We start from the raw sequence: 18708 nt of genomic DNA, 5'->3' as shown, positions 1-18708 counted from the left end.
CATCCATCATTGGTGGAGTAGTTTTGGTACCAGTGTCTCCACTTGGTAGGACCTCACCGTGTGCACGTGAGACAGGTCTGTGTTCCAGCCTCCAGGGTGCTCGGCCTCCTTTGGGAACATGACATGTTTGACAACGACCGAGGGGCGGTAACAGCCATCTAAATGGACCTTCACAATTTGGCCATACCCGCTCCACAGTGTCTGGATTTTGTCACCAACACGCAGTGCCTTTGCACCACACTCCTGTAGAATAATGTCCTGATATTCTTGTTTAATTCTTGAAGACTTTCACCAGACTGAAAAATAACATGTTAGGTTATGTAAAAAAAAAACTAGCTTTTCACAAAAGACTGATACCTTTAGATAGAAAAGTGTTGAATGGTGGAATAACAAAGTAAGCATGCATGCACACAGTTTAATTGAATAGGAAATGCGTTTCACACACATGGAGGAAATTGAACTTTGACAAACTATTTAATTAAGCGCAATCTTTCAATTGCACACACCGCCATCTCACGAGGGACACAGTCAAAACATGAGTTAACAACGCCAATGTGCGTAAAACTGAACATGTGATGCACGTCGAGTTGTATGTACTGTGTTATGGTTATGTTTCGATCATGAATATTCTTCAATGTGGACTGGAGATTTACATCAATTAATGGCGCAATACTGCCACTAACTGGATTGGAGGGCAAAAGCTCTCGTCATCATTGGAGCTTCCCGGAAGCTAAATCTTGGAAATCACTTGTTGTTGTTATCGAGCAGAAAGTAGCTCGTCTACTTGCTAGCTGTATATCATAATGTTTTACGGATATTGTCAAGGTGGTTGTTTGTATTCCATTCATTTTATGATCTTATTTTAAAAACCAATATTTTGGAACTGTAACTCATTGCTTTGATTTAGCTGTCTAACGTTCTGTCAAGTTCGGCTTGCAAGCTATAACGCATGACAGGGACAGTCATATTTTCCAGGCTGTATGAAAAAACGTTAGAACAAAATGGATTGCACGGCACTGGAGCACGATGCAGTTAAATTTGCTAAAACTGCAGTCATCTGCGACCAGAATGGAAAATACAACGAGGCGGTCTTCTATTATAAGGTAACGATAAGGACTCTGAAATGGAGGTTGTGGAATAATTTGCTGCACTCCACATTGGCTTTTACTTTCACCTGCATCTTATTGACCACCTTTGTGGAATAGACGACTTGATCACTGATGCACTTCTAGCCTTTAGAAGTGGCATCCCAGTGTAACAAACGGTATGTATTCAGTCTTTAAGGTGTGTCCAGAAGCTCAAATAATATAGGGTTATTATACAAGTTACTATTGTAGTGGTACTTGACCCATGGTTAAGACACGCTTGTATTTTGCTACATGGAAATTAATTTGTCATTTTGAGAGCAATAATGTTGGTGTTGTATGTGATATTAGGAGGCGGCACAAGCCCTGATCTACGCCGGCATGGCAGGGACTAAACTGGAGGGCATCCAGGATAAAGTCAATGAGTACCTGGACCGGGTTCAGGCCCTGCACAATGCTGGTGAGTCCACCCCCTACAGTGTAGGGAAAGTGGTGATCCTCCATAACCACTTCTGATCCAACTTTGTTCACTCTCATACTCCATCCAGAATGCTTGGGCCCGTATTCACAAAGCATATCAGTGAGTTGCCTACAGTGCATTCGGGAAGTATTCAGACCCCTTGATTTTTTTCCCACATTTTGTTACGGAACAGCCTTATTCTAAAATTAATTAAATAATTTTTTCCCTCATCAATCTACACACAATACCCCGTAATGACAAAGCAAAAACAGGTTTTTAGAAATGTTTGCAAATGTATAAAAAAAACAAACAAGAAATAGCTTATTTACATAAGTATTCAGACCCTTTGCAATGAGACTTGAAATTGAGCTCAGGTGCATCCTTTTTCCCTTGATCAACCTTGAGATGTTTCTACGACTTGGAGTCCATCTGTGGTAAATTTAATTAATTGGACATGATTTGGAAAGGCACACACCTGTCTATATAAGGTCCAACAGTTGACAGTGCATGTCAGAGCAAAAACTGAGACAGGATTGTGTCTAGGGCACAGATCTGGGGACACATTTCTGTAGCATTGAAGGTCCCGAAGAACACAGTGGCCTCCATCATTCTTAAATTGAAGACGTTTGGAACCAACAAACTATAGAGAGTTCCTAGAGCTGGCCACCCAGCCAAACGGAGCAATCAGGGGAGAAGGGCCTTGGTTTGGAAGGTGACCAAGAAGCTCCAGAGTTCTTTCTGTGGAGATGGGAGAACCATCCAGAAGGACAACCATCTCTGCAGCACTCCACTAATCAGGCCTTTATGGTAGAGTGGCCAGGCAGAAGACCCTTCTCAGTAAAAGGCACAAAACAGCCCGCTTGGAGTTTGCCAAAAGGCACCTAAAGTACACTCAGACCATGATAAACAAGATTCTCTGGCCTGATGAAACCGAGATTCAACTCTTTGACCTGAATGCCAAGTGTCACTTCTGGAGGAAACTAGGCATCACTCATCACCTGGTCAATACCATCCCTACTGTGAAGTGTGGTGGCAGCATCATGCTGTGGGGATGTTTTTCAGCAGCAGGGACTGGGAGACTAGTCAGGCTTGAGGGAAAGATGAAAACCTGCTCCAGAGAGCTCAGGACCTCAGACTGGGGCGAAGGTTCACCTTCAAACAGGACAATGACCCTAAGCACACAGCTAAGACAACGCAGGAGTGGCTTCGGGACAAGTCTCTGAATGTCCTTGAGTGGCCCAGCCAGAGCCATCTCTGGAGAGACCTGAAAATAGCTGTGCAGCGACGCTCCCCATTCAACCTGACAGAGCTTGAGAGGATCTGCAGAGAAGAACAGGAGAAACTCCCCAAATACAGGTGTCCCAAGAAGACTTGAGGCTGTAATCGCTGCCAAATGTGCTTAGACAAAGTACTGAGTAAAGGGTCTGAATACATACGTAAATGTCATATCAGTTCATTTGTATTTTTATACATTTGCAAAAATGTCAACCTATTTTTGCTTTGTCATTATGGGGTATTGTGGGTAGATTGAGAAGGAAAAAACTATTTAATACATTTTAGAATAAGGCTGTAATGTAACAACATGTGGAAAAGTCAAGGGGTCTGAATACTTTCTGAATGCACCGTATCTAGTCCTTAGCCTATCTAATGTTGGGTCACAGTAAACTTAGTGAGTTTCCTTCTGAGTCATTCTCTCCATGACCTACGGAACAGCTTACACTTCACTTTGCGTGTGAGATGTGAGGGCCTTTGCTTGTGTTTATGAAACTGTCCCACAGATTGAGTTTATTTTTATAGGGACAGTGCACATTAATGAACGTTTCAGTAAAAGCGCCGGTTTTAGCCAGCCGGCAAATTTTCAACCACAGTCCCTGTGCAGGCTATTAAAAACAATTACAATAACAATATGGACAAACAGTGAGCAGTGAGCACACGTAGAGCAACATAGGACAAGCAACACGTAGCAGACAGAGCAATAGCACAAAAAGCAAAATACATAAAAGGAACAAAGGGTGTGTGGGTATGTCCCGTTAAGTTGGAGAGTGGGTGTGACTCAGGTTCATACTACACGGTTTCCCGGGCATAGCCTCTTTTAATATCCCTGTCGCTCAAGAGGGTCATGTTACTGTATTCAAGTTGATATGAGGCACTAGCCTTATTTGGGTAGAGAAAACCTCTTTCATTGTTTCCAGTGTTTCTCAATGCTGTAGTTGGCAGTAGCTATCCTAACATATCCACATCACCTCAAATATATAACACCTCGTTTTTCCCTCATCCAGTTGTTATTTTCATAGTCAGCTTCTCATTGAGGATATCCTAGCGGTTGTAGCGTTGGGCCAGTAACCTAAAGGTTGCTGGTTTGAATACCTGAGCTGGCAAGGTGAAAAATCAGTCGGTGCCCTTGAGCAATGCACTTAACCCTAATTTGCTCCAGGGGCGCCGTACTAGTATGGCTGTAAAACAACAACATTTGTCTGCACCTATCCAGTGTGTGAAAATATCTATATTTTTAATGTTCCGTTGTGTCCTACTTGCCTTTGACCCCATGCAGTTCAAGCTCAAAGTAGCGATCCTCTAAAGAGCAAGCAGCAGGTGGATCTGGAGCGGGCCCACTTCCTGGTCACCCAGGCCTTTGAGGAGGATGAGAAGGGCAATGGGGACGAGGCCATCGAGCTCTACACACAGGCCGTGGAACTCTGCATCCAGACGGTAGGGGCTGCTTAGGAAAGACCCAGGCTTCTTTTAGGCCCACTGTGAGACTACAGAGGCAACTTTCACCACCAATGCTCTTGTGTTGAGCAAAACAACAAAATGAGCTATACTCTCTGCTATTCAGACCACTGTATCAGACATTTATACAGGATGGTAATTCCAGGGTCATCACCAGGTCCAATGGAGGTGTAGTCAGGAACAGGTATAAGAACTGTTTATTTGGATTAGGCCATGAACAGACTGATGCCCCACTAGCTTTCATTGTATGTATTGATGTCCCTCTTGACCTAGTCTCTAGGGTACATAATGTGTGTCAAGTGTAACCCCCCCCCTCACTCCTTTTCACCCACTTTCTATATATTTTCTCACAGTCTCATGATACGACAGACCAGGGGCTGCAGGGCAAACTGAAGCAGCTGGCTCGTCAGGCCCTCGATAGGTAAGGAGCTCACTCTCCCCTCCTCTCTATAGTGTAATATTTCTACATTTCTAGTGTTGTATACAGTGCATTCGGAAAGTATTCAGACCCTTGACTTTTTCCACATTTTGTTACTTTACAGCCTTATTTTTAAATGGATTAAATACATACATATTTTCATCAATCTACACACAATACCCCATAATGACAAAGTGAAACAGGTTTAGACATTTTTGCAAATGTATTACAAATAAAAAAACAGAACTTATTTACATAAGTATTCAGACCCTTTGCTGTGAGACTCGAAATTGAGCTCAGGTGCATCCTGTTGCCATGGATCATCCTTGAGATGTTTCTACAACTTGGAGTCCACCTGTGGTACATTCAATTGATTTGACATGATTTGGAAAGGCATACAGCTGTCTATATAAAGTCCCACAGGTGACAGTGCATGTCAGAGAAAAAACCAAGCCATAAGGTTGAAGTAATTGTCCGTAGAGCTCCGAGACAGGATTGTGTCAAAACTTTCAATGTCGGCAGAATTGAAAGCCCCCAAGAACACAGTTGCCTCCATAATTCTTAAATGGAAAACGTTTGGAACCACCAAGACTCTTCCTAGAGCTGGCCGCCTAGCCAAAATGAGCAATTGGTGGGAGGAGGGCCTTGGTCAGGGAGGTGACCGAGAACCCGATGGTCACACTGACAGAGTTCCTCTGTGGAGATGGGAGAACCTTCCAGAAGGACATCCATCTCTGTAGCTCTCCACCAATCAGGCCTTTATGGTAGACTGGCCAGATGGAAGCCACTCCTCAGTAAAAGGCACATAATGGACTGCTTGGAGGTTGCCAAAAGGCACCTTCAGTAAAGCATGGTGGTGGCAGCATCATAGTGTGGGGATGTTTTTCAGTGGCAGAGATTGGGAGACTAGTCAGGATTGAGGGAAAGATGAACAGATCAAAGTACAGAGAGATCCTTGATGAAAACCTGCTCCAGAGAGCTCAGGCCTCAGACTGGGCCAAAGATTCACCTTCAAACAGGACAATGACTCTAAGCACACAGCCAGGACAGGTCTCTGAATGCCCTTGAGTGGCCCAGTCAGAGCCATCTCTGGAGAGACCTGAAAATAGCTGTGCAGCGATGCTCCCCATCCAACCTCACAGAGCTTGAGAAGATCTGCAGAGAATGGGTTGAAACTCCCCAAATACAGATGTGCCATGCTTGTAGCATCATACCCAAGAAGACTCAAGGCTGTGATTGCTGCCACAGGTGCTTTAACAAAGTACTCAGACCCTCTGTCTGAATACTTATGTTAATGTGATATTTACGTTGTCTAAAAAACTGTTTTTGCTTTGTCTTTATGGGGTTTTGTGAGTAGATTGATACGTATTTGTTACGTACGCCTCTAGGAAGAGGGAACGCAACACCCTGCTACAACAACTCCCTGTGGTGTGAAAGATGGATTGGATTGTAGGTGCGAGTAAGGATGAAGGAAAAAGGAAACCGCACACTGCTCTTGGTAGTATCACTGATCTTTAATAAGCTTACGTATCGACCTTCGTCAGAGCTGAAACACAAATATACAAACAAAACCACAACACAGAAACTGGGGAATGTAACAGTATTTTTCAAATCCATTTTAGAATAAGGCTGTAACTCAACAAAATGTGGAAAAAGTCAAGGGGTCTGAATACTTTACGAATGCGCCGTAAATGATCAAGGAACACTATCCCGACCGACCAACCAACCAAGCACTTTGTTTCTCTCCAGGGCGGAGGGGCTGAAGGAGTCCCAGTCCGCCAGTCCCTTAGCCCAGTCCCCACAGGACAGGCCAGGGCCCCCAGGGGCCAAACCTAGTGGGGGGCCTTGCCCCGTCAGACAGTTCTTCCCCCTTGGACCTGACTTCTCACTCCAGAACCGTCCCCAGCCAGTCAGGCCCGTCCAGTCCAGCGAGCCTCAGGGTCAGCGCTACACCTCAGAAGAGATCGAGGTGCTCAGGTGAGCAGGCTGGGATCTATCTGGACTCTGGAGAATCAAAGAACATGGTCAACACATTGAGTTTAGGCACCCAAGAAGCAATGATCTGTGGTTCCGTAATCATCCCCATTTCCCTAGGAGCATAATGCCAGTGTGTGACCGGTTTCTCTAAAGGTCAGCTAGTGACACACCTTTGTTTGGTGAAGGTTCAGGTTTGACTCTCATCTACATTTCCACCTGCTGGGTAAGTTACACATGTTACATTTCTCCTGATTCTCCTCCTTTTCAAATAGGAGCACATCCAAGATCAACGGCATACCCTTCGTCCCCTTCATGAGTGTGGACCTGAAGGAGAGATTTGCCTTTCTTGTTCCATTCTCGTAAGTCAGGATATTCTTGGCTGAGAAAAAAGGTTCCTTAGTAAGTGGGTGTACAGATTGTAGAATACACACATAATACATTTCTACTGACAATCAATTTCCATCTGAAAGCAGATACTAGATGGAGTGCCGCTTGATTGCATCAATTGTTAATTTGTGATTAACATCAGACTTTTTTATTCTCTGTGGATGTTTCCCAGGGACAAACTAGGCAAGCTGGCCCTGTCTCCCAAGCAGAGAACCATCTTCTCCCGTTGGGTTCGCCCTGACGAGATCTGCAATAACCCCACCATGATCTTATCTGTATCCAGCTTCAGCATCAAACAGGTCCGGCCACACACACAGCCGCCAATATTCACTATCAATAATCAAGACCAAAACGTACCCTGTAAAATACATCATTATTTAAGGTGTAGACCACTAAGAGTGCAGTAGCTATATGAGTTGTATTGGAATTGACTCAACATCAGATGGCGCCACTTGTACGTATGTTTTGTCTGATAAAACCTACCTACTTTATAGACAATCTCCTCTATACTGAATATCTGTCAATGTGACGGATAAAAGTGGCAGATTCACCTCCCATCCTGGTGGTCCGATGTCAGTCTCATACTCTTATTGTTGATCACCTACCCTCTCCTGTTAGACGGTGGTGTCTGACTGCTCGTTCGTGGCGTCGTTAGCCATCAGCGCTGCCTATGAGCGACGCTACAACAAGAAGCTCATCACCAGCATCATCTACCCCCAGAACCGGCGTGGGGAGCCAGAGTATAACCCCTGTGGGAAGTACATGGTGAAGCTTCACATCAACGGTGTGCCCAGGAAGGTAACACACTGCAAAACCTGGGAACTGGGTCCCCTGGTGCTCAATGTCATTGTGAGATAAGCTAGCAAACCTCACTCTCTAAATGACTAGCCTGTCACTGTAAAGCTGCCATGTCGCTGACAGTGTCTACCAATGGGTTGTATTGTTGTAAGTGTTCCCCTTCCTGTTCCCTGCAGGTCATTATAGACGACTTCCTGCCCTGTGGTCAGAATGGAGAGCTGCTGTGTTCCTACTCCAGCAACAGGAACGAGCTGTGGGTCTCCCTCATAGAGAAGGCCTACATGAAGGTCATGGGAGGCTACGACTTCCCCGGCTCCAACTCGGTGAGGGAGTTCCCCCTGTGAAAGTACTTCCCCTTTTGCACTGGGCTCTGTCCAATAGCCAAACGTGCAACTCAATTATCTGCTTTGGCTACATCTCCTTGTCTCCTACTGAACTGATATGAGAGAAGCGAATGTTTCACTTTGGAGAATGTTTCAGAGCGAACAAGAGTTCCCTCAAATTCACGGCGTGGGCTAAATTCCACATTTCATCAATTGTGCGTGATTGGACAGTTGGCTCTGTTCTCCACCTTGTTATTTATGTTCTCTAAAGTGTGATCTCTATCCGTTCTGTCTTATTGTATTGTAGAACATCGATCTGCACGCACTCACTGGCTGGATCCCAGAGCGTATCGCCATGCATTCAGACAATCAGTCATTCATCAAGGACGACACCTTCCGCATGCTCTACCAGAGGTGAGACACGCAGTCACAAACACACACTCATTCATTCACCCATGCACACACTTGAGGGCCTACATAGTCCATCTGCTCTGTAGAATTCACACACATACAGTACACACCAAGATATATGACTCATAGATTCTTACACATTTGAAATACTTTATTTGAATCCACAAATCATATTACATTTGTAAAAAGATGCACACACACCGAGTAATGCCACTAATCCATCCTCCAGTCAGGTAGTCATTTTTCATGATTACCTTTGCTGCCAGATGGTAATAGACATGGTTATCAATACCACAGAGTTTTGTCTCCTAGCCAAGATAGCTGACCTACTACTCTTACATCCCCCTCTCCTCTCATGACAGGTTTCACCGGGGCGACGTCTTAATCACCACAGCAACGGGGGTGATGACAGAGGAGGAAGGCGAGAGGTGGGGCCTTGTGCCAACGCATGCCTACGCTGTCCTGGATATCCGGGAGCACAAAGTAAGTGTTAGTGTTAACTTGGCATAACCACTCATGGTTGTTACAGTAGCTTGTTAGCATGACAATACAGAACATTAATAGACAAGAACAGCTCAAGGGCAGAACTACATAAAACATTTTTTTAAAGGCACACGTAGCCTACATATCAATACATACACACATCTAGGTCAAATAGGGGAGAGGCGTTGTAAGGTGTGGCTTAAGCTGTTTTTTGAAACCAGGTTTGCTGTTTATTTGAGCAATATGAGATGGAATGGAGTTCCATGCAATAATCACTCTATATAATATTGTACGCTTTCTTGAATTTGTTCTGGATTTGGGGATTGTGAAAAGACCCTTGGTAGCATGTCTGATGGGGTAAGTGTGTGTGTTGGCGATTTGTGTAAGTTCAACTCTCAGCCAAGAGAGACTGGCATGCATAGTATTTATATCATCCCTCTGATTACAATTAAGAGCAAGACGTGCCGCACTGTTCTGGGCCAGCTGCAGCTTAACTAGGGCTTTCCTTGCAGCACTGGACCACACTACTAGACAATAATCGAGATAAGACAAAACTAGAGCCTGCAGAACTTTGTAACTTTAGTTACACTAATAGTGTTCTGCCTGCATGCTAAGCTTCTGTGCCATTTGATCTGGCTCTCAGGGGAAGCGGTTCCTACAGCTGAAGAACCCGTGGAGCCACCTGAGGTGGAAAGGCCGCTTCAGTGAACGGGACGAGAAAAACTGGACCCCAGAACTTCTCAAATACCTCAACTTTGACCCCAAGACCGCACAGAAGTTTGATAACGGTGTGTTCTGGATCACGTTTGAGGACCTGTGCCAGTACTATGATGTCATCTACCTGAGCTGGAGCCCTGCCCTGTTCAGAGAGTCTTCCTGTATCCACAGGTCAGTCAACAACAGCCATCTTATATCTCCCAGAAGGGTCTACTATACCTATAAATACCTACTATACAGTGCATTCGGAAAGTATTCAGACCCCTTGACTTTTTCCACATTGACTAAAAACAGGTTTTTAGAAATTTTAGCAAATGTATTAAAAATAAAAAACGGAATTATGACATTTACATAAGTATTCAGACCCTTTACTCAGTACTTTGTTGAAGCACCTTTGGCAGCGATTACAGCCTTGAATCTTCTTGGGTATGACGCTACAAGCTTGGCACACCTGTATTTGGGGAGTTTCTCCCATTCTTCTCTGCAGATCCTCTCAAGCTCTGTCAGGTTGGATGGGGAGCGTTGCTGCACAGTTATTTTCAGGTCTATCCAGAGATGTTCGATCAGGTTCTGGCTCTGGCTGGGACACTCAAGGACATTCAGAGACCGGTCCCGAAGCCACCATGCTTCATTCAGGCCAAAGAGTTCAATTTTGGTTTCTTCAGACCAGAGAATTTTTGTTTCTCATGGTCTGAATCCTTTAGGTGGCTTTTGGCAAACTCCAAGCGAACTGTCATGTGCCTTTTACTGAGAAGGGTCTTCCGTCTGGCCACTCTACCATAAAGGCCTGATTGGTGGAGTGCTGCAGAGATGGTTGTCCTTCTGGATGGTTCTCCCATCTCCACAGAAAGAACTCTGGAGCTTCTTGGTCACCTCCCTGACCAAGGCCCTTCTCCCCTGATTGCTCCGTTTGGCCAGGCGTCCAGCTCTAGGAAGAGACTTGGTGGTTCCAAACTTCTTCCATTTAAGAATGATGGAGGCCACTGTGTTCAATGCTGCAGACATGTTTTGGTACCCTTCCCCAGATCTGGGCCTCAACAAAATCCTGTCTCAGAGCTCTACGGACAATTCCTTTGACCTCATTGCTTGGTTTTTGCTCTGACATACCCTGTCAACTGTGGGACCTTATAGACAGGTGGGTGCCTTATTCATTTTAAATCAATTACATTTACCACAGGTGGACTCCCAAGTTGTAAAAACATCTTAAGGATGATCAATGGAAATGGGATGCACCTGAGCTCAATTTCGAGTCTCATAGCAAATGTTCTAAATACTTATGTGAATAAGGTATTTCAATTTATTTGCAAAACATTCTAAAAACCTGTTTTCGCTTTGTCAGTATGTGGTATTGTGTATAGATTGATGAGGATTTATTTTTATTGAATCAAGTTTAGAGTAAGTCAAGCAGTCTGAATACTTTCCGAATGCACTGTATGTGTATAAAAAATACACATGTATGATACGTGAGGTATATTTCTGGTTGTGTGTGTCCCTGCAGTAGCTGGGATGGGAAGCAGGGCCCGGTGAAGGATGCCTACAGTCTGGCCAACAACCCTCAGTACCGGCTGGAGGTGACCTGTCCTGCAGGGGGCACTGCTGTCTGGGTGCTGCTGACCAGACACATCACTGACAAGGTGCACACACTGTCTGTCTGGCTGTTCACCACCACACAGTATCAGACACTGTCTCAGTTTCTCCCATAGAAACAATAATCACTCTGTTGTTGTCCTTTTGATGTTCAGGACGACTTTGCACAAAACAAGGAGTTCATCACCTTGGTGGTTTATAAGACAGAGGGAAACAAAGTTTACTACCCTGGTGAGTTTCTCATGGAAGTGTGTGTGTGTGTGTGTGTGTGTGTTTCCTCTGACTGTCTCACATGTTCCTCCTCAGCGGACCCTCCCCCCTACATAGATGGGATCAGGATCAACAGCCCCCACTACCTGACCAAGATGAGACTAACCAGTGCTGGAACACACACATTCACACTGGTGGTGTCACAGTACGAGAAGCAGAACACCATCAACTACACCCTGAGGGTGAGGCACACACACACACACACATTATGTCAGATACAGCTCCTGAGCGTCAGATCTGTCGCTGGCAGGTAAACACTGCGATCCTGTTGTACTGCGGTGCAGAAGTGTAGCATGCCTCAAGCACCTCACAATAGAGCATGAGAAAAGAGAGTGGGATGGTGGGGGTGAAGAAGAAGAGGGAGTGGGGAAAGATGAGATAAAGAGGAAAGTGTCTTGTTCCACTTGGTGAGTGTGAAGTGTATGTACATATACCGTACACACAAGGAAGAGAGAACTAGATCTGAGTTGTATAATTCTACATTCTGAAACATGAAGCAGCCTCCTTTGTCCTCTCGTCTGTGAGTGTGTGTTCATATCCATGCAGATTGAGTCATAAATTAACCGTGTGCTAATTATTTCATAAGAAACATTTCTGTGTCAGAACCCACTTGCAGAACTGTGAAATCAGTTGAAAGAGAGCTTGTGAGTTTGTCTCCAATGAATTGCTGTGTGTGACAGAGCGATGGAGAGAGACTTTTTGTTGGTTTGTATATGAGTAAAAAGGTTTTATGTTTTGTGTGTGAGTATGTGACCCAATCCTTTTTTTCTCATTTATATTTCATAAACTCCCCTTACCAACTGATCTGAAGTCTTTGAGGAGCTGCTATCTGATGTCTCACAAAAACAACATGTTTGGCCTCTGTAGAAGAGAAGAAACCCTGAAAGTAGTTGCATGTGTGTCTTTCTGAGTATGAAAGAGAAAAGCCAATCACCAGAGGAATATCTCTAGCCTTGACTGACAAGCAGCAAACTGGCTGTGAAATCAATTCCTGCACTCTCACTTCCTTAAAATAATCTGGAGAATTAGTGAAGAGTTCTCGTGAGGTACGGAACGAACATGATTTCTTCCATCTGTATAAGAGCTGGCCAGTATTCTTCCTGGAGTTTCTTCCGGATATTTCTATGTTGTGCTGATCACATCCCTGCTCATTCAGTTCCAACGGAGTAATAGACGTTTCCCTCCAACAGGTCTACTCTGGATGCAAGTTCTCCTTCTCCAAGATCACAACGCCCTTCACTCATACCAAACGGGTAAAATGTACATCCACTTGTCTCTTTGTTGTTCACATTCTCTGTTGGCATGATAACAAAATCACCATCTCACATTGCTGAAGCCCCCTCTCTCTCCCTGTGCAGATCAATGGCCAGTGGAAAGGGCCGAGTGCGGGGGGCTGTGGGAACTACAAGGACTCGTACAAACACAACCCCATCTACCAGTTTAACCTGGAGCGCCCAGGACCCATGCTCATAGAGCTACGAGGCTCCAGGTAAGACTCACTGCGGCCTGCAGGGGCCCTCCACACCACTGGGGGGCACTACGGCTCAATCACAATTGATGGATATAAAATGAATGTCCTCTTGTAACACAGCACTTTTAATACTCAAGTGTTCATCCTGTCCGTCAAACCTTCTCTAATTCGAGGTGACTGCAGAAGGACTACTCTCCACAGCTTTACACTCTGCCCTGACCCACCTGGATAAAACCAACACATATGTGAGAATGCTGTTCGTAGACTTTAGCTCAGCATTCAATACGGTCATTCCCTCTAGGCTGGTCATCAAACTTCATGACCTAGGGATCAGCCCCTCTCTCTGTAACTGGACTTTGGACTTCCTAACCAACAGACCCCAGTCTTTCACCTCCTCAACCCTGAACACCGGTGTGCCACAGGGCTGCCTGCTGAGCCCCCTCCTGTACTCCCTCTTCACCTGTGTTCCTGTACACGGTTCCAACACCATCAAGTTCGCAGACGACACCACGGTGGTAGGCCTGATCAGTGACAATGACGAGTCAGCCTACAGGGAGGAGGTCAAGCACCTGGCTGCATGGTGCGCTGACAACAACCTGGCCCTCAATGCAAAGAAAACCAAGGAGCTCATTGTGGATTACAGGAAGTCTAAAAGCTGTAGCCACTCCCCAGTTCTCATTGATGGCACTGAGGTGGAGCGTGTGCCCAACTTCAAATACCTGGGTGTCAACATCTTCGAGGACCTCTACTGGACCCTCAACACCTCAACCCTGGTCAAAAAGGCGCAGCAGCGCCTATACTTTTTGAGGAGGCTAAAGAAGGCCCGCCTGTCTCCCAAGATCCTGGTGAACTTTTACCTCTGCACGGTCGAGAGCATTCTGACTAACTGCGCCACAGTGTGGTTTGGCGGATGCTCCTTGGCCGACCGGAAGGCCCTGCAACGGGTGGTGAAAACCGCCCAGCACATCACTGGTGTCCGGCTCCCTGCAATGTTAGAGGACCATGTCAGGTTATGACCCTGCCATCGTAGATCTCAAGCGCAAGCGGCGTCTGCATAGGGCGTGCGGCATCCTCATCCTTCACATCCATGCCACAAACTGTGTGCCCTTCTACCATCAGGCAGGTGGTACAGGTCTCTACGTTCCCGCACTAGCAGGCTCAAGAACAGTTTCTTTCCAGCTACTGTAACCCTGCTGAACACTGTAACAGCCATATCCACCCGCCCACATCTTAGTACTGCCTCTCGGGGACCTTGTTGCACTACTCTCTTTGCACTCTTCACAGTACTTCTGGACTCTGACATTGCTTTGCAAAGTCTGTATAAAGGACATTATTCAGTTGTACATGCCTACCTCGGGAAACCTCATTGCTGCTCTCCCTGTATTTCAGTTGCATGCCTCCTTGCACTTTCATACATCCCACTTAATATCATACATTGTACTTAATTGTTTTACTTGTACATTTTTTGCACTCTTATTTGCACTTCTGGTCAGATGCTAACTGTATTTAGTTATACTGTACTTGTTCAATGACAAAGTTGAATCTAATCTAAATGACTACAATGCAAAATAATATGCATGGTCTGCATTGTGTCTGACAGTCTGACTCCAATGAGACTTTGTCATGGCACATCTGGAAAATTTGAGCTGTCACAGAATACGATTGCCAGGTGTAAATGTGACCAGACAGACTAACAGTCAGTTTCCAGTGTTACTCGACTCCCTTACGTCATCCTGTAGGGGGTCATCTTTTAATAGATAATCTGGTGCTCCTAATTCAAATCTGTCTCTCTGTCTGTAGGCCGTAGAGTGCAGTTTCTGGTTGCTTGTAATGTGGTTATCTTGTCTCGGTTTCTCCCTCTCTAGGCAGTACAGTGTGGGCTTTGAGATGGTGACTGTGTCCACTGTAGTAGAGCCAGGACCTGCAGGCCACCCGAAGAAGAACAGTGGAGACTACAGGTACTCACCCAGGATTCACAGGAGATAGACAAACACACTATCAGCATATAGAGGTATTCAGGGATCGTACATAGTGTTGAGTTCCAGATGAGTTCAGTATCAATCCTAATGTTAACCCTATACAATTGTGGGAATTGGCCTATATAGATGGGGCTAAATGGAAATATTTATTACAGAAGAGATATGGAAAGCATATATGCATAGCAATGGTAGCAATTTAAAGGGAACAGTTTGGAGATTATGGTAAAATAATTAGACTAAAGTTGAGGATACAACAGTTCACCAGACACGACTGAATCCAAACATTCTGCTGTTGATTTGATGTGTATTGTATTAATGATAACGAGATCTGAAAATACTCCTTCAGTAACATAAGAATATTCATGGTTTGGGGTAGGTCCAACATAAGACTAAAATTTGACAAGAGTTTGAGTGAGAGGTCAAGCTGGTGTTTAAGTGGCCACACACCTCTCCTAAGTATGCACAGTTCCTAAGAAACTTCAATACACTTTTATGACTAAAATAGTCTTCAACTACAAGGTGCTTTTTTTGAGCTCTCCGAGCTGTGCCGAGCAAGCGCACTGGTAGTTGTTTTTTGGAACACAGCCCTGCATCCCCGCCATCACACAATTACTGTTGTTTACGCAATCCAAAAACGGTCCATTATAAATTCCAATCTGGATCAGGTTGGCGTCATTAAATTGAAAAATATGATTTTACAGTAGGCTTTCACAAGCCAATTCAGAGAAGCAGATGGTAATTTTGGTGCACATAGAATGGAGTCATGAGTGCATTCAAATGTGTAGTCCGCAGGCCCAAAAACAAACACAGGCTCATTGTGTTCAGGACATCCCAGGTTATAACGCCATGTCATCTTGTAACTGTACATCGAACATAGTGATCATAAACGTTGACACGGTATCTGACATGAGTTTCATATGGTAATGTGAAGTGCACATTTGGGCTCACGTGTGTTTGGCTCGCTTGTATGACATCAGTGGTATTTATTATAATCCTCAGCGTTTCATCTTTCAAAATACATCAAGTCCTCTTAATTTACAGCATTACCGTCACTCGGACGACAAAATGTTTTGCCCAGTTAGCGGACCGAATGGGGGCAACTTCTTGTCGCGCACGGTGCTCAACTTCCAGACGGCTCAGTCAAAACCCATACAGAGCTGTGACGCGGAGACTCTGACCTCATGTATAGTATGTTACTGTACAGTTACTGTGTTCCAAATCGGCCATTTTAAACCCGGGTATGAGTGTCATTTTCCTACTGTGAAACTCTGAGCTTGTTTAACTCCAATGTTGGGTAACAGAAATGTAAACAAACACTATATATCCTCAACATGGTTGATATTATCATTTTGATATCATCTATGGTCAGTCCTTGCAGTCGCGGCTCAACTGACTAGGTATCCCCTTTCCGTCTATGAATTTGAAAGTGGTTACATTTCTCCAGGCCCGTCCCTCAGCTTTTTACTAAAACAGAGGCATGGTGACCGCTTTAATGCATCCATCATAAAATGCTATGCACAGGTTAAAGTTCAGTGTTGTAACATATATTGGGGACACATGATTCTCCAAAGCTGAGACTCTGATGACCTGCTGCCTAAATGTGGTGGCTACAGTCACAACACCGAGGGAACATTCTATACATTCCCCACAGGTCAAAAGGTCACATCTGAGGACCTCGTGTCTGACCTCTGGGATGTCTATGCTAATTGAGTTCGCCTGGTTGAAAGGTTGAGGGTGTACTGAAATGAGTCTCGCTGCACATTTGTACAAAGGAATGCCTTTTGAGTTAGATCTTTTGGCAAAGACTGTGTGTGTCAGAAATGATTTTGAAATCATTTAAGTAAAGATATAACATTTTCCTCACATTTAGACCATGATTGTTGATTATGCAATATTATCCTGTGGATGAGGTTAAAGCAGGTTAAATTCATATTCAATAACAAATGATCTCTATAAATCATTCATATAATCAGCTCTTGAACACATTGTATGCATTTATCTGTGGGTAATGAAATATGAAACAGAAAATGTCCAGGAATGGCGGTGGACTGTAACAACAGGTTATGAATGGAATGGAGATTAGAAAGGGTGCTATTTGAGACTATTGAGACAAAGCCATAGTGACTCTTCCGCTCTTCTCTCTCTCTCTCGCGCGCGCTCCCTCTCTCGGTAGGTGTGGTTTCTGCTACATGGAGGCGGACCATGTCCCCGCTGGCATCTACAACGTCATCCCCACCACCTTCCTGCCCAAACAGGAAGGACCCTTCTTCCTGGACTTCAGCAGCACCACGCCCCTAAAGGTCTCCCAGCTCCAGTAAGGAGAGGGGGGAAGGATTCCGGTGTGACACCAGGAATAACTTGCTCACAACATGGACACTCACTGTTTCCTGAACTCTGGGTGGAAATTGTTACGACTGCAGGAGGACCTGAAAGAGACTGATTTATTTTATTATCAAGGGTATTTGGAAAGGGACAAGTGTTTGGTATGGAACCTAGCCCTCTATGTGCTGAGGGGTGTGTAAGAACATGTACCAAAAAATGTAAACTATCAGAGCTAATGTTGGAGGTCCATCCATCCTCCTTTGCCATAATGACAGACACAGTAAATGATGTCACAACAACTATGGCCCTTATGATTTTCAATGTTCAATTACTTGGTGCTTGTTGACCACCAGTCTAGGTACTCGAGGCAGTGCTGGTATTTACCAAGAACGAAGGGTGATGTTCTCAACTGCAACCGCTACTGTCTTTTTCTCAGGAGACCTCACCACGACAGGGATTTCTCTGTTGCACAGGAATGTGACACAGGCATGAAGACTAATCTTTGGTATTTCTAAGGATGCGTGACACAGGCATGCAGGACGTGTGCGTGGTTGCAAAATTCTAGGAACTTTCAATAAATTCCCTGGTTTTCCAGATTCCTAGAATTTAGGAAAAACCGAGGAATTTATAAGTTCCTGGGATTTTGTGTGTGTGTTCGCATGGAAAACGACATTTGAAACGTATCGCCAATCTCCAGTCTCTTGTTTACGCTTCAGCAAGGACTTGAACACTTCACAGCGGTTTCTCCTTCTCTGTTAACATTTTGTCAAACAGGCAAGACTGCTAGTGGCTTTGTCATTTTCTGGACAATTACTGTGAAGTGTCAATGCTATACAGTCTTGTGGACAAGACCCACTCCTCAAACATACTTTATTTTTGAACAAAGGAAAGCATGGACTTTCCTTTGCATTAGCAAAATGGCTGCTCTTTGTCGTTTCATTCTTCTTTACGTAGAATTACATTTGTTTTCTTCCCCTTCCAGCGACTGTTAAAGGGCAACTAATTGCTGCTGTTGCCACTTATGTCAAATGCAATAGTCTTGTATGATTTTGCTTAACTTGCACTAAATGTGGAATGATGTATTCAAACATGGCATTGAAGGAAATCAGAAAGTGTTGTCTGTGTGTGTTGAAGATCTGGCCTCTCTCCTGTCTGAGAGCATTTGAAAACAGAGCGTATTGCGTGGGCAGCAGCTGGTCACAACCTCTAATGACAATCACAGGGCAGAGAGACCAACTACCAGGCCTGTGGGAGGAATCTGGAGAGGTAGAGGAGAGACAGGGAAGTGCA

The 18708-nt window shown here is 44.7% G+C and overlaps 1 protein-coding gene across 1 annotated transcript; it reads left to right on the top strand.

Annotated features, from left to right (window-relative positions):
* Window positions 1-714: 714 nt before the first annotated feature.
* LOC118367527 (calpain-7-like) lies at window positions 715-18535 on the top strand. Its single transcript, XM_035751094.2, has 19 exons — window positions 715-1103; window positions 1437-1545; window positions 4097-4254; window positions 4629-4696; window positions 6443-6670; window positions 6943-7029; window positions 7230-7356; window positions 7676-7855; window positions 8032-8178; window positions 8486-8592; window positions 8952-9072; window positions 9716-9960; window positions 11288-11423; window positions 11532-11607; window positions 11683-11828; window positions 12837-12899; window positions 13005-13135; window positions 14983-15075; window positions 17270-18535. Exons 1-19 carry the CDS (start codon window positions 1002-1004, stop codon window positions 17412-17414), a joined length of 2469 nt encoding a protein of 822 aa, XP_035606987.1. The 5' UTR covers window positions 715-1001; the 3' UTR covers window positions 17415-18535.
* Window positions 18536-18708: the final 173 nt, after the last annotated feature.

Source organism: Oncorhynchus keta, chromosome 34 (genome assembly GCF_023373465.1).
Source record: "Oncorhynchus keta strain PuntledgeMale-10-30-2019 chromosome 34, Oket_V2, whole genome shotgun sequence".
Taxonomy (NCBI): domain Eukaryota; kingdom Metazoa; phylum Chordata; class Actinopteri; order Salmoniformes; family Salmonidae; genus Oncorhynchus; species Oncorhynchus keta.
The sequence above is the reverse complement of the archived record's forward strand: the minus strand, read 5'-3'. Positions and strand labels throughout refer to the sequence as shown.